Source organism: Anas platyrhynchos, chromosome 12 (assembly GCF_047663525.1).
Source record: "Anas platyrhynchos isolate ZD024472 breed Pekin duck chromosome 12, IASCAAS_PekinDuck_T2T, whole genome shotgun sequence".
NCBI lineage: Eukaryota > Metazoa > Chordata > Aves > Anseriformes > Anatidae > Anas > Anas platyrhynchos.
The window spans coordinates 14,141,257-14,154,456 of NC_092598.1; the positions used below are offsets into that span (position 1 = coordinate 14,141,257).

The 13,200-nt window shown below is 38.0% G+C and overlaps 1 protein-coding gene across 6 annotated transcripts in view; it reads left to right on the forward strand.

Annotated features, from left to right (window-relative positions):
- The window catches only part of ESRP2 (epithelial splicing regulatory protein 2), a 44,881-nt gene that overhangs the window by 20,568 nt on the left and 11,113 nt on the right, over nucleotides 1-13,200 (forward strand). For 4 of the 6 annotated variants that reach the window (XM_013105264.5, XM_072043921.1, XM_072043919.1 and 1 more), the window contains exons 5-15: nucleotides 776-890; nucleotides 1,611-1,709; nucleotides 1,831-1,885; nucleotides 3,173-3,283; nucleotides 4,566-4,698; nucleotides 4,859-4,901; nucleotides 5,935-6,236; nucleotides 8,140-8,361; nucleotides 9,311-9,509; nucleotides 10,717-10,909; nucleotides 11,933-12,110. In XM_013105264.5, the coding sequence (XP_012960718.1) occupies nucleotides 776-890; nucleotides 1,611-1,709; nucleotides 1,831-1,885; nucleotides 3,173-3,283; nucleotides 4,566-4,698; nucleotides 4,859-4,901; nucleotides 5,935-6,236; nucleotides 8,140-8,361; nucleotides 9,311-9,509; nucleotides 10,717-10,909; nucleotides 11,933-12,110 (1,650 nt within the window). The remainder of the gene's footprint in view (nucleotides 1-775; nucleotides 891-1,610; nucleotides 1,710-1,830; nucleotides 1,886-3,172; nucleotides 3,284-4,565; nucleotides 4,699-4,858; nucleotides 4,902-5,934; nucleotides 6,237-8,139; nucleotides 8,362-9,310; nucleotides 9,510-10,716; nucleotides 10,910-11,932; nucleotides 12,111-13,200) is intronic. The other 2 variants (XM_072043918.1, XM_072043920.1) reach the window with 1 other exon arrangement.

Below are 13,200 nucleotides of genomic sequence, written 5' to 3' on the forward strand. Positions count from 1 at the left end.
CACGTGTCAGTGTCCTGTAGAGAGTAAACATGCAATGACTTGCCCTGGAGAATGGCAGTTGTTTCCCATCTGCATTTATTCAGCAGGAAGCAGTACTACAGCTTATTTGCTACTCCCATATGAAGCAGCAATTTCCTCTCAGGCCTGTCTTGCGCGGGGAGAAGAATCTTGCCTTTGTGCAGGGTGGTGGCTCCCGAGTTAGCCTGCTTGGCAGGGTCTGGAGGAACCCTGCAGGAATGGGAGCTGCTGACATTTAAGGAGTTGACGGATCAATTGTATTTTTTTTCTTTTCTATATAAGGGCGGTAGTCATGCTGAGTTTCTACAAATATTCATCTGGCATTTGGGTTGTGTTAAAATTTAGCTCTGTGACTTTTAATAAAAGCAAATACTTACGTAGGTATGAAGCAAGAAAGGAAACAATGGTGTTTAGCATTCAAATGTGATAGTACTATTTTTTATTTGATTTTGTTTTTAAATCAGGCCACATGCTGCCATCCTGCAATATGGGTTGTGTGGGTAACTCTTTTTCCTTCCCACTTGAAAAAAATGGACTGAAACAAACAAAATAGAGCAACCCTATAATACCATGAAAGCAGTAATTTTGGAAGACTATGGAATTTGAGCTATTAAAAAGGAAAAAAAACCACTGGTCTATCATAGACAGATGATGATGACATGCAACTATGTAGTTCTTGAGATTACCTCATTCAGTCCAAAAGTATTAATCGGAATTTTAAAGGAATGTATACAAAATCATTTTGCCTTCTTTGTAGAACTTCCTGCTATCAGACTGCTTCTATTCCTTTTATGATCTGCGCAAAGAATTTCACACATGCTACCCTAGTTCAGCCGCCGTGAAGGACCAGACTATCAAGACCATGGCAGAATGTATCCTTTTGCTGCAGCTTTTGCAACTGAAGCAGTTATGATTTTTTAGGTTTTACCCCTGTGATTGTTATGGGTTTTATTCTACTGAGCTATGATGTGAATTTTAAAAATCTCCTAGGTAAAATTATTCAAGTGAGTGTACGTGGGGGGGAGGGAGGAGTGTCTGTTTGTAATATTTTTCTATTTTGACTCTAATAATGAGATCTAAACCATATGTAATAAATCCATTACAAAACAAGAGGAAAAAAAAACACACAGCGTTTTTATTTATATTTGATCCTTAAAGGAAAGGCTTGGCTATCAGTGAGCTTCTTCAGGGTCAAGTAGCCTGCAAGTTTCCACTGTTTGCAGACAATTGTTCTCTGATCTAAACAAAACAAAACCCACCTCTACATCTACATTTTAGGAGTATTGCTATGGCCCAGAAGAATTTGGTTAAAGTTCAGTTATGTTTGAAGTAATAGGAATTTATTCTGTTTTTTTTTTTTTTTCCAACTGTTAAAGCTTAAATGATGTAAGCTATCAATAGTTTTCAGAATGTTGACTGTTAAAGTGAATATTAACCAGTTTATGAGCAGAGTTACAAATGCCTAATGGTCACGTGTCCCTGCTAAGACCAGTGTGATTTGATTACCAATTCCATGTTAATAACAGGGAAGCCTTATGGCTTGTTTACAAATGATTGTGCAAGTCTGTTATTTTCTATAATCACCTATTTAGATCTAGGCTTAGGGACAGATGAAACAGAGGAGGACTTCGGCGTGTGGCAAGTGAAAACAATGGTGGCTATCATTTTCAGCATGCTCTCTGAAAGTTGTAGTAAGTGACCTGTTTATTCAGAATGTTGAAATTTTTCCTTTCTGTGTGAATCGACAGTGGTACTGTCATTCTTAAGTAATCTGTGACCCTGGTTATATTTCAATGTCCTGTTTTGTTGCAGATCACATATTTACTGAGCCTGAAACTGTGAAATACAAATACGAAACAGGTCCATGGTAAGTGCTGTTGTTATAGTTCATTACAACCAAAGCTGAGTTTTGTCTATAGCAAGGAAAGATTCCAAATCCTTCCTTCCATCTCTGTGAAACTAGGTTGATTCCTGAGAACAATTACAGCATGTTTGGAGGTCTAGTGCAGACAGACCGTAGCTGGTACATTGAATGCTGTACGTTAGTCTGTCTTAAAAGTCACTGCAAGTAAAACGCTCTTTGCTCACTAGCTTCTGTTTTGAATGGCAGTGAGGCTGACTTATCTTACCCAATGGTGAAGAAATATTTGTGAACTTTCCCTAAGTCAACAGGGGTAATGGCTGGCACTCCCTATATGGAGCTGAACTACGTTACATGGTGCTTTTGAAGAGTTGTCTAATATGCTGTATTGCAGACTGTCTTACAAGGCTGTGGTTGAAGCAAATTATTTTTTTTAATTGTTTTGAGATCCTACTTAAGGGATCTTTTTGTATTACACAAGTGGATCCCTTATGCTTCTGTGAAAGTCTTGATGTTAATTATTTGCTGTCTAGACAAAGTGTAGTTGGACATCTTTTTAAACAGATTCCTAGGTTTCTGCTTTGTGCAAGTGACAAAATGGAAGCTGTTGATTAGCAGACGTGTTCCTTACCCAACTGCAGGTGTTTTGTCTTTTCAGTGTGCTCATTAAAATGGGCATGTCTCTACCCTATCTTGATCTGTATTACAATTTAGGCGACACTTTGATTTTATACAGATTTCTTGCTGAGAACTTAGTTTTTAGATAGATGGGAACTATTCCTCACATGAAGTAGATTTCTCATATTTAACAGAGAGAAGCTCAGTTTTTCCTTTTTTTTTTTTTTTTTTCTTCTAATCTAAATTGACTTTGGATTTTTGGGAGACAAGAAACAGAATAGTTCTTTATTTTCAAATACATGTCAGGAACTGGAGAATTACACATCTGAAGCATAAGTAATGTATATTCATATTTAAGACTTCCTTGTAATCATCTACATTAGATTAGATTAAATTTGGAAGTTCCTTATTTCTTCGCTTTGAAACAACCTTCTTATTTTTCTTAAGGAACTGCTATGTGATGATAATACACTGCATCTTAGGTATTGTGTATGTAAAGGAATTACCCCAGTTATCTTTCTTTTCTTTACTGAAATGAGTAGCAGAATTAGAAGAGTCTCAACTACAAATATGCTCTGTTTTTTCAAGTTAAATGACTTGTAAATTGAAACTTGGAAAGATAATGGAAAACCTAGATTAAAGCTTAATTTTGCTTCTTTTTTTCTTTCTGTGCAGTAGTAAATCTGAAACAGTGGACAATGAGACAGTAATACGTGCCAGAGGTTTGCCATGGCAGTCTTCAGACCAAGATATTGCCCGATTTTTCAAAGGACTGAATATTGCTAAGTAAGAGAATAAGAATTTGTCTTGCCTTTATCGCTTGGTGTTTAACATCAAATGTGTTTAATATTTAGTGTGTGCATTCTCTCTCACACACATGCATGCACAGAAGTGCTTTCTTATATCTTTCCCACCTCCAGCACCTTCCCACCTCATGTTCATGATAACTGAGTAGGTTTACCAGCTTAACTGTGCAAGAAAGAATTGAATTGAGAACAAAGGTTCTCAGGCTCTTAGCTGTGCAATTCACAGTTCCTGGGTAAACTAAGGCTGGAGATGTGATGGCCTTAGCTTATTTAAAAAATAAATTAGTTAGAACCAATCAGTCAGATAGTAACATGTTGAAAGATGATTCAAGCTTTGAGACTGTATTTGTCCCATGTTACTTTTAGGAAGATGTGCATGCAAAATACCTTGCTATTTAGATAATGCTCTATCATACATACAATGACAACTGTACAAAAAGACCTCTTATTATGCACCTCCCCCCCCCCCCCCAAATTCAGTCCTGCCAGTTCAGGAAAAAGATGTTCCTGTGTTTCTATTGTATGTTATTTCTAGCTTGCTAACGTTGCATTTTAGGATGATATCAGCTCTTTTGATTCTTAGAACCTCAGATAAAAATTGATTTCTCTGTGAAATTTCTGTGTCAGAGAGGGTAGAAGATAATTTTTTTTTTTTTGATTTACAAATGAGTACACTAAGGCTTGGAGGGGTTTCAGAAGCCTGTTGTAAGTTTTCTTTTTTTTTAATATGAATATTTTCTAGAATAATCTTGTTGCCTACTTGCAAGACTTAAAAGCCAAATAAATGTTTTTTGAAGTGTGTGAAAAAGAAAGGAGATATGATTTGAAAACCAGGATACATTCATTTATTGCTAGTAACTACAGGGAGAAATTCCTACTGCGTCAGTCAAGGAAGAGTCCAAGGCATAACAGAAGCTTTAGTTTTGTGCTAACATATCAGTATTCTAGTATAACTCCTAAGCAGGCCAGATTCAGAAACTTCCAAGTGTTCTTCAGAAGAAATTTTCATATGATTGTTTTGTGTGGGTGTGTACATGTGAAGTGATTCATTCTAATGTAACGTACCTGCCAATATATATTCCAGGTATTCAATGCAGAGTAAATATGATTGATTTGTTCCTGTAGGTGTATGAGGAAATTCAAACCTGAATCTGAGACGATAGGAAGGGGTTACAGAAATACACCTGCATGGACATTGAAAAAGTGACAAACAGCATGAGATCCAACATCTCACTTTTTATTTTATTGGCTTTACATTCCAGAGGTGGTGTGGCTCTTTGTCTGAATGCTCAAGGAAGAAGAAATGGTGAAGCATTAGTTCGGTTTGTCAATTCTGAACAGAGAGATTTGGCACTGGAAAGACATAAGCATCACATGGGTAGCAGATACATTGAGGTAAAAAGTAATGACTTGAAGCAAATCTTTGGAGAGCAAAGAGTATGGTTTTGAATGAGAACTATGCATGCTCCTGTATTGCTCTAAATAACAAAAATACACTCATACGTGAAATAGTTGAATACTGTAATTTTCATGTATGGATTTTGTTTTCTTTAAGGTTTACAAAGCAACTGGGGAAGAATTCTTAAAAATTGCAGGAGGTAAGTGATGCTGGAGTTCAGTATAATTATTCAAGTTCATAGGCACATTCTAGTTCTGATACCTCTCTGTTGTGGTTTAACCCAGCTGGCAGCTAAACACCACACAGCCATTCACTCACACTCCCCCCTCCCTGTCTGGGATAGGGGAGAGAAAAGGGAAAGTGAAGCCTGTGAGTTGAGATAAAGTCAGTTTATTAAGATAGAAAAATAATAACAATAATAATAATAACAATGATGATAATAGTACTGCTACTAATAATGCGTACAAACAAGTGATGCACAATGCAATTGCTCACCACCTGCTGACCGATGCCCAGCCTAACCCTGAGCAGTCCGGCCCCCCCACCCCGGCTAGCCACCCCTATAGATAGTTCAGCAGCATGACATATGGGATGGAATACCCCTTTGGCCAGTTTGGGTCAGCTGTCCTGGGTCTGTCCCCTCCCAGCTCCTGCTGCACCCCCAGCCTGCCCACTGGCAGGACAGAGTGAGAAGCTGAAACGTCCTTGGCTTGGTGTAAGCACTGCTCTGCAACAATTAAAACATCAGCATGTTATCAGCACTTTTCTCATCCTAAGCCAAAACACAGCACCCTACCAACTACTAGGAAGAAAATTAACTCTGTCCTAACTGAAACCAGGACACTCTCTTGGCTGAGGACACAACTAATGAAGTAGCTTTTCCTGTTTTGCTTTCTAAGAATCCTTGACCCTGTGAAGTTTTGGTTTCATGTGGTTGCACTTGAGCTGTGATGTTTGTAGGCTGGGCTTGGTGTTTGGGAGGAAGGGGAACCTTTGGGGCAGAAGTGTCTATGTACCTCACTAATCTCTTCTTTGTTACAATTTCATTAAAATGTGTAAGACTTTAAGGGTAAGGGGGGTCTCACTTCAAAATAAATTACTGTGAGTTAATATTGTCTCAGGTCTTGTGTGTGTTTGTTGCTAGCTACTTACCCCCTGTGTTGCTCCTTAATGCTTTTCTGTTCCTCTGTCATATGGAATTGGCTGACTGTATGTTAATATCTTCCTACCAGGTACCTCCAATGAAGTTGCCCAGTTTTTATCTAAAGAGAATCAAGTTATCATCCGGATGAGAGGCCTTCCATTCACTGCTACTCAGGAGGATGTGTTGGGGTTCCTGGGGCCAGAGTGCCCGGTCACAGGAGGGAAAGAGGGACTTCTCTTTGTCAAGTACCCAGATGGCAGGCCCACAGGAGATGCATTTGTATTGTTCTCCTGTGAAGAATATGCACAGAATGCACTTAAAAAGCACAAAGAAATCCTTGGAAAACGTTACATTGAACTCTTCCGGAGCACAGCAGCAGAAGTCCAGCAGGTTGTAACTATTGGCTGTGAAACTCAAAACAGTTAAATATTTATTTAAATGATCACATGCACATATTGTAGACAATCATGTAAGTTGTCTATATTAAAGATGTCAAGCTCTAGATAGGGCAACATGTGCTTACTGCTTGGCATGGAAAAGGGTACAGCATTGTTTTGTGTGTGTTTTTTCTTTTTTTTTTTTGCATTTACTGCCACTTTTTTTTTTAACATTCCCCAGATCATGAAGTAAAAACCATTGGATAATTTTCTTCCACTTAAAGATTGACTGAAATCTCAAAAATAATTCTAAAAATGTACTAGATTAATAGTATTTCAGTAATACTGATTTGAAGTCTGCAGTATTGTCTTTTAAAATCTGTTTCCTATGCACAGAATTTAACATGAAATTCAAATCTGGCTACATCAAAAGAGCTTTTCCTACAGTTCTTTTGTTGGACACTAGGAATTACTAGGATGTATCTGATATTTGGTGAAGGGAAGTGAGATATCTCTCTTCCTAAGATAATGTATTTCATTTTTTTCTCCTTTTCTTGACCAGTTTTTAATCATGATCATCTTCTTAAACTGGTAAACTACCGTTTCATTTTGGCACCCGCAACTTGAACCCTTAAAAAACATCACATACTAAATTTTTCTTCGTGACATAATATTTCTATACTGATAATGCCAAAATTGTGGAAACCATTATGAGATTTCATCTGGCCTTTGCATAAACATTGGCTATAAAGCTTGCATACAGTTACTGTTTGTTACTATCTGAAATGAGAAGCTTTTTCCATAAAAGTGATGGGGCATGGGAAAAAATATTCACACACGCAGACCTGCCATTTACCTATAGTACTGTTGCATGGAGAATACAACAGTCAAGAATCTGATAATGAATATTATGAAGACTAAGCAAAATGCCATGGTGAAACTTATTTTCTCCTCAATTCTGCTTTGCTGAAAAAATGAGGCAAAGTCCTCAAAGGAACAAAGCCACTGTGTTCACAGTGACCGGATCTTTGTTCTTGTTTCTGTTAGGGAGACCTGGGTAAAACCCATGCTCTTTCAATATGTCATTACTTCTTCCTCTAGGTCAGTTTTCTAAGGTGACACCCTAGTTTTTTACTGCTTGAGCAAGAGATGATTCTTAGGGAATTAAAGGCAACTTGTTTGTGTAAAGACAGCTTTCATCTATTTAAATTAACACAAAGTGATTGCAATATTCTATACGCAATGAGGGGAGATTTCTGGCCTGAAATGTGCTACAAGAATAGATTCTTGAAAAAAAGCTTCTATCAAGACAAACTCAATAGGCTTGATCGTTATTGACAATACTAAAGCTTTATTATCTTTGCCTTGGTGCGTCTTTCAGTGGAATGTGTTTATTTCTGATAATCACTGCTAAATATGTCTTTCAGCAATAAACCCCAACAGCAAGTTAGGTTCCCTCTGTCACAAGGGGATGAGTCAAGAGAAAATAAAATGTTGAGACCAAGGTCTCCTGTAGCTTTTTTTTTTTTTTTTTTTTTTTTCCAGAAGCCCTGTACTTCAGCATGGTTGTTTTGATTAATTAAGGTGTTTGTTTATTAACCTATCAGGTCTATGAAAGAATTAATCTTTTTACTTATTATTTATTTCAGATCTCAGTTCTTTTAAACTAGATGTTTTTAATTTACTGTAATTTAAGTATGAAGTGTAAGTGACAAGACTGGTGTATTAGTGTGAACGTTGTTTTCAGATGTTCCTTTCTGGGAAGCTGTCCACAGTAATTTGGTTCAAGAAGGCATTTTCTCTGGTATTGGAAATGGATTTATTTAAACATATGAAATACTATTGTGAGAACTGATTTGTGCTCAACCAGATGATGTGTAAATCTCTATCAGTGTCTTTTTTTTCATTCCCTACAGGTACTTAATCGATACATGTCAACACCTCTTATTCCCACCCTCCCAACTCCCATCATTCCTGTCATACCCCCACCATACACAATTGCCACGGGTAGCATACGTGACTGTGTCCGGCTCAGAGGCCTTCCTTACACTGCTGGCATTGACGACATCCTGGAATTTATGGGAGATGCCACAGCTGATATCAAGCCCCATGGGGTTCACATGGTCCTTAATCAACAGGTAACAGCATTTTGCACAGGAGAGCTGACTTTCCAGTTACTGAACCAAATTAGAAGTCATGGTATCTTATTTGCTATGCTTTAGGTCTTCCATAACCTTGACAAAATACTATCTTCTGTTTGACTTTTTCCTTTCTTCCCCAGCACTTCTCCCTACCTTCCCCCATACATGCTTGCTTTTCTTTCTATAACATCCGTATGCCTAAAATGGGAGGAGGTTGAAGCTTGTGGCATGTTTTCTTTGACTAATAGCTTTGTCCTTGAGGCTGCCTTAAATATTCCCTCGTGTTTCAGTCAAATTCTGGAAATACACAAGATGGAAATGGCTCATGTAAGATGGCGTATCTGCCTTGTTCACAGTTTGTGCTCAATCACAGCTGTGTTCTATAAGCCCATTTGTGGAAAAATCATTTTTTTTCTAACTTCATTAGAGACTTATCAGGGTTTAAAGGAATCTGATAATTAAAGTTATGTTTTGGATATATTTTAATGATGTAACCATGAGGATTTCTTTTGTTCTTGTCATCTTGTGTAAAAAATATACTATTGGTCACAGAAACATTGAGGTATTATCCTTAAAGGAAACAAATGAGGGAGATCTACTACATGTACCTCTCTACCCTCTGGAGATGCTTAAAATTCAAATGGAGAAGACCACGATTGGCCTGATGTAACCTGAATGTGTTAGCTAGCTCTGCTTTGGTTTGGATAAGAGGCCTTCAAATTCTGTTTCCATACCAAATTATTCTACGTTTCCTTCTGGAAAAAGGAAGTAGTATTAAGTTAAGGGTGTTGGCTACACAAGTCTTGCCTTTGCTTCTAAAAATAATTGTTGACATGAGGAAGAACACTAATTTGCTTTTCTAAGAACAAAATCTTAATACTTTCTATGTTTCTTTTGCTCTTGTTGTTCTAAAAGCACTTTGATTTAAGATTTTTCTTTTTCATAGGGACGACCATCAGGTGATGCTTTTATCCAAATGAAATCTGCTGACAAAGCCTTTATGGTGGCTCAAAAATGTCACAAAAAAATGATGAAGGACCGTTATGTGGAAGTATTCCAGTGTTCGGGAGAGGAGATGAACTTTGTTTTAATGGGTGGCACTTTAAATCGTAGTGGCTTATCCCCACCGCCATGTAAGTTACCATGTAAGTCTGCAATTCTTCTGCTCTCTGCTGCTAAAGGCTGATATGTGGTAGGTGCTGAAGCTTTGTGGCCTTTCACCTTTTGACTTGGGTTTTGCCATGATCAATAATCATTCATCTGTATACATGCTGAGATTGGAATTGTTCCCTTTGGGCAATAATGGGACTGATTGGAGCCATTTTTATTGTGTTTTCGGTGGTGAATAGAGGGCAGCAAGGCCTTGCCAGTGAAATTGTTGCACACTTTGCTTTTTATGGGTGTACTGTTCTTCTGAGCTCTGCAGTAGACTCGCCTGTAGTGAAACCTACTTGGAATTAGAGGCATTTTTTAAAAGGGGGAGAAATTTTATATTCTAGCTGCCAATGAGTGCTCCTGCTATCTTGCCTTAGAGCATTGAGAAGGTACTCTTTGGGCTTATTTTTGAAGGAAAGCACCCACTGGGATGATATGTTAGTTGGAAGGATATTTAGTTTTTCTATTTTTCTTTTTATTAAATTGTAGTGAACTTTATTGTGGAACTATAATGGAACTTCACTGTACCATTCTAATTAGTCTCACTACCAAATCACAAAGCAGATACAATGTGTATTTGCAAAATGGTAAAAAGCAGCCAAATGTACTATTTAAAAACAATTTGACTGCACACTAAGCTTCGTGTTCTTATGCAAGTCAGGTATTTGTGTCAGAATGCTTCAGACTAGTGATTTAGTGTTTTTTTTCCCTGTTGTGTTTCTTAAAAACTTTTGCCATATCCTAAAAATACTTTTTGAAGCTGCAGTAGGCTTACATATGAAAACTTGTGGTCAGCAGTTGTAGATGCCCACATGTAGCTAATGTTATGGTTCTTTCGTCCCACAGAGTACAACTTCTGTTAGAAAGAAAAAAGGGGTGTGTTGGTGTGCACGCCTGCTTTCTCTATGCATATGGCTTTATGCTTTCTTTAAATAACTCTGAAGTTACCTGCTTTCCATGTACATATGGACACGGCTGCTCAGCTTGAGGAGTTGTGATCTCTTAGGAATTGCTCATTTCAAATGCACCAGTTGTCATTCAGGGTAATGCACAGGGGTCTCCTGGAGAGGGGTTAGAGAGCAGTCAGTCACATTAGGATGAACAGTTCCTTTCCTACTGCAGAGATCTCCATTCTAATTGTTGTTTTTTTTTTTTTTGTTTTGTTGTTGTTGTTCTTGTGTCCTCATTTGTTTTTAGGTCTTTCTCCACCAGCTTATGCTGCTTTCCAAACAGCAGCTGTGATCCCAGCAGAAGCAGCGCTCTACCAGCCACAAGCCCTCTTGCCAGCCGCCAGGACTCCCCAGGCATCAGCTGCTGCTCCTCCAACTGTTACCTACTACCCAGCTCAGGCAGCTCAGCTTTATATGAATTACACAGCTTACTATCCCAGGTACCCTCTAGACTTAACTGCTTCTCTTGCCATTTCATCTCAGTGGAGTAAGCAACTGTGCATTTGGTCTGAAATTTGTACTTAAGGTGTAGACAGTCTTAGGAATTTGTTGACATTAATAAGCGGGGAAAGTAACCCTTTTGACTACTTTTCTGTGGCCTTATAATGAAGTTCAGCTTTTCTGTAGGATTTGGTTGCATCTCGTGATAATGTTGGTATATTGTTTAACAGCATTTTTGGCATTGGGGTGATATCAAGGCAATTCTATTTCTTGACCAAATGAGAAACTGTGTAAATACATGCCTCTGTCCTCCTCTTGGTTTGATCTTGTACTTACAGTACCGTTTCTATACTAATACTACGCTTAGTACCTCTGGTAAGTCTGCTAGATATCTTGTATCAGTGAGACCAAAGAACTTCTTAACATGTATAAGCAAAGCAGGTATCTCTACCTTTTCCCTTCCCATTGATATTATCAACATGGCTTACTGAAGTCTGGTGCTTGAGTCTGTGGGGGAAGAGTTTGTTCATTGACATTTCCTAGGCTTGTGACACTAACCTGACTACATAGTAAATTGCTAGACAGGTCTTGACTGGAGATATTACTTCTTTTGTGGCCTAAAAGCACCATATTTGGGCTCTTGGCTGCTTCTCTTACTATGATTTCCTCCTGCCTCCTATTTGTATGGTTTTATTAATGATCTTAGAACAAGTCATTTGTAGCTTCTGGTTTTCTCCTCCACAGTGAAGTAACAAGTACCACTCTTAACCTCTTCGACTGCAAATGCTAGCTATTTTCCTCTACATCTCTTCCCCAAAAATTGTCAAACGCTGAAGAAAAATAAGGGAAGTCAGCAGAGCAGTCCATATCAAGGCTGTTTCCTCATGTTTTTTTTTTTTTTTTTTGTGCGCGCATGCCTTTTTCGTCTTATTCTCAATTTTTTCAGTTTCATCTTTGCGTGTTCCAGCTACTAAAATCAGTTACTGGTTTTCATAACAATTTTGCCCCTGTTTCTCTTTCAGTCCTCCAGTATCCCCTACCACAGTGGGGTATATCGCAGCTCCTCCAGGAGCTGTAGCTGCTGCTGCCACTGCCACCCACACTCCAATTCTGCCCCAGCCTGGAGCATTAGTCCGTATGCAGGGCTTGCCATATAACACAGGAATGAAGGAGATTCTCAGTTTCTTCCAGGGATACCAGGTTAGTATGCAGTCTCTCTCCCTGATGTTTTATTTGAATTTATTTGATCAGCAGAGATCAAACTGAACAAGCCTATGCTCTTGGAAATTGATGAACATGTTCACAGCACACTGTAGTTTAGAATTAACATTTGCCTTCATACTTATAATAAGCATGTCCAAATTTGAAAGCAGTGATCTAATGCGTGGATATAAGACGTGTTAAAGACTGCTGAGAACAAAGTTCTAGTACAGTAGGCTGCAGTGCAACTCACCACACCTACGTTACAAAAGGAGAGAGACACTGGTGTCAGACACTCTTGCATGGACTATTTATTTTGGTTACAGGAAGGAACATTTTGCATTATGCTGTAACCTAAAGAAAAAAATGTATTCTCCAATCCATGGGATACTGATAGCAAGTATGTTAAGTGCTTATAGATAACTTTGGTCAGTATCTACTGATTTGATACTCTATCAGTAGGCAAACACATAGAAACTTATCTTCTAGAGGAACATTTAAAGAAAAAAAAGCACCATATTTGAATTCAGCAGCACATATTTGAATTCATGGATGGGTCTTTCCATGTCTTCTTCCTTTCATCTCAGAAGATATTGTATCTATATCCATGTTTTGCCATCACATATTTGCTAAAAGGAAAGATAATTGAGTATGGTGTGTTCTGGTGAGTATTTAACCTCTTTGGATAACAGCATTTACATGAATACCAAATCTGTCCTAGTACTACTCAGAAGCCTTTATTTAGAATTTCTTGGTGGGTCTCAAACCACTCTTCAAGTGAAAAGAAGGCAATTTTTACATGAGTTTGTTCTTCAAGCTTATATAAGTTGGTTAACAGTGGTATTGCTGAAGGCTGAGATGCAGATTTTTTTTTCTTTTTTTTTTTTCATGCAAAGAAGCAATTTTTTTCCCCCCAAACGTTGCAGCAGTAATGATCCATTTCTTAACCATTTACAGTTTACCTTTTTCTAACTGACTGCTTTTTGGTGGATGGATGTATGGATGGTGGTTGTATTAAAACCTTAAGTGTGGGGATAGCTTACTTCCTAAACTGAAATTCAGCTATAAGTGTAAGTGTGCTGTTGAAAAA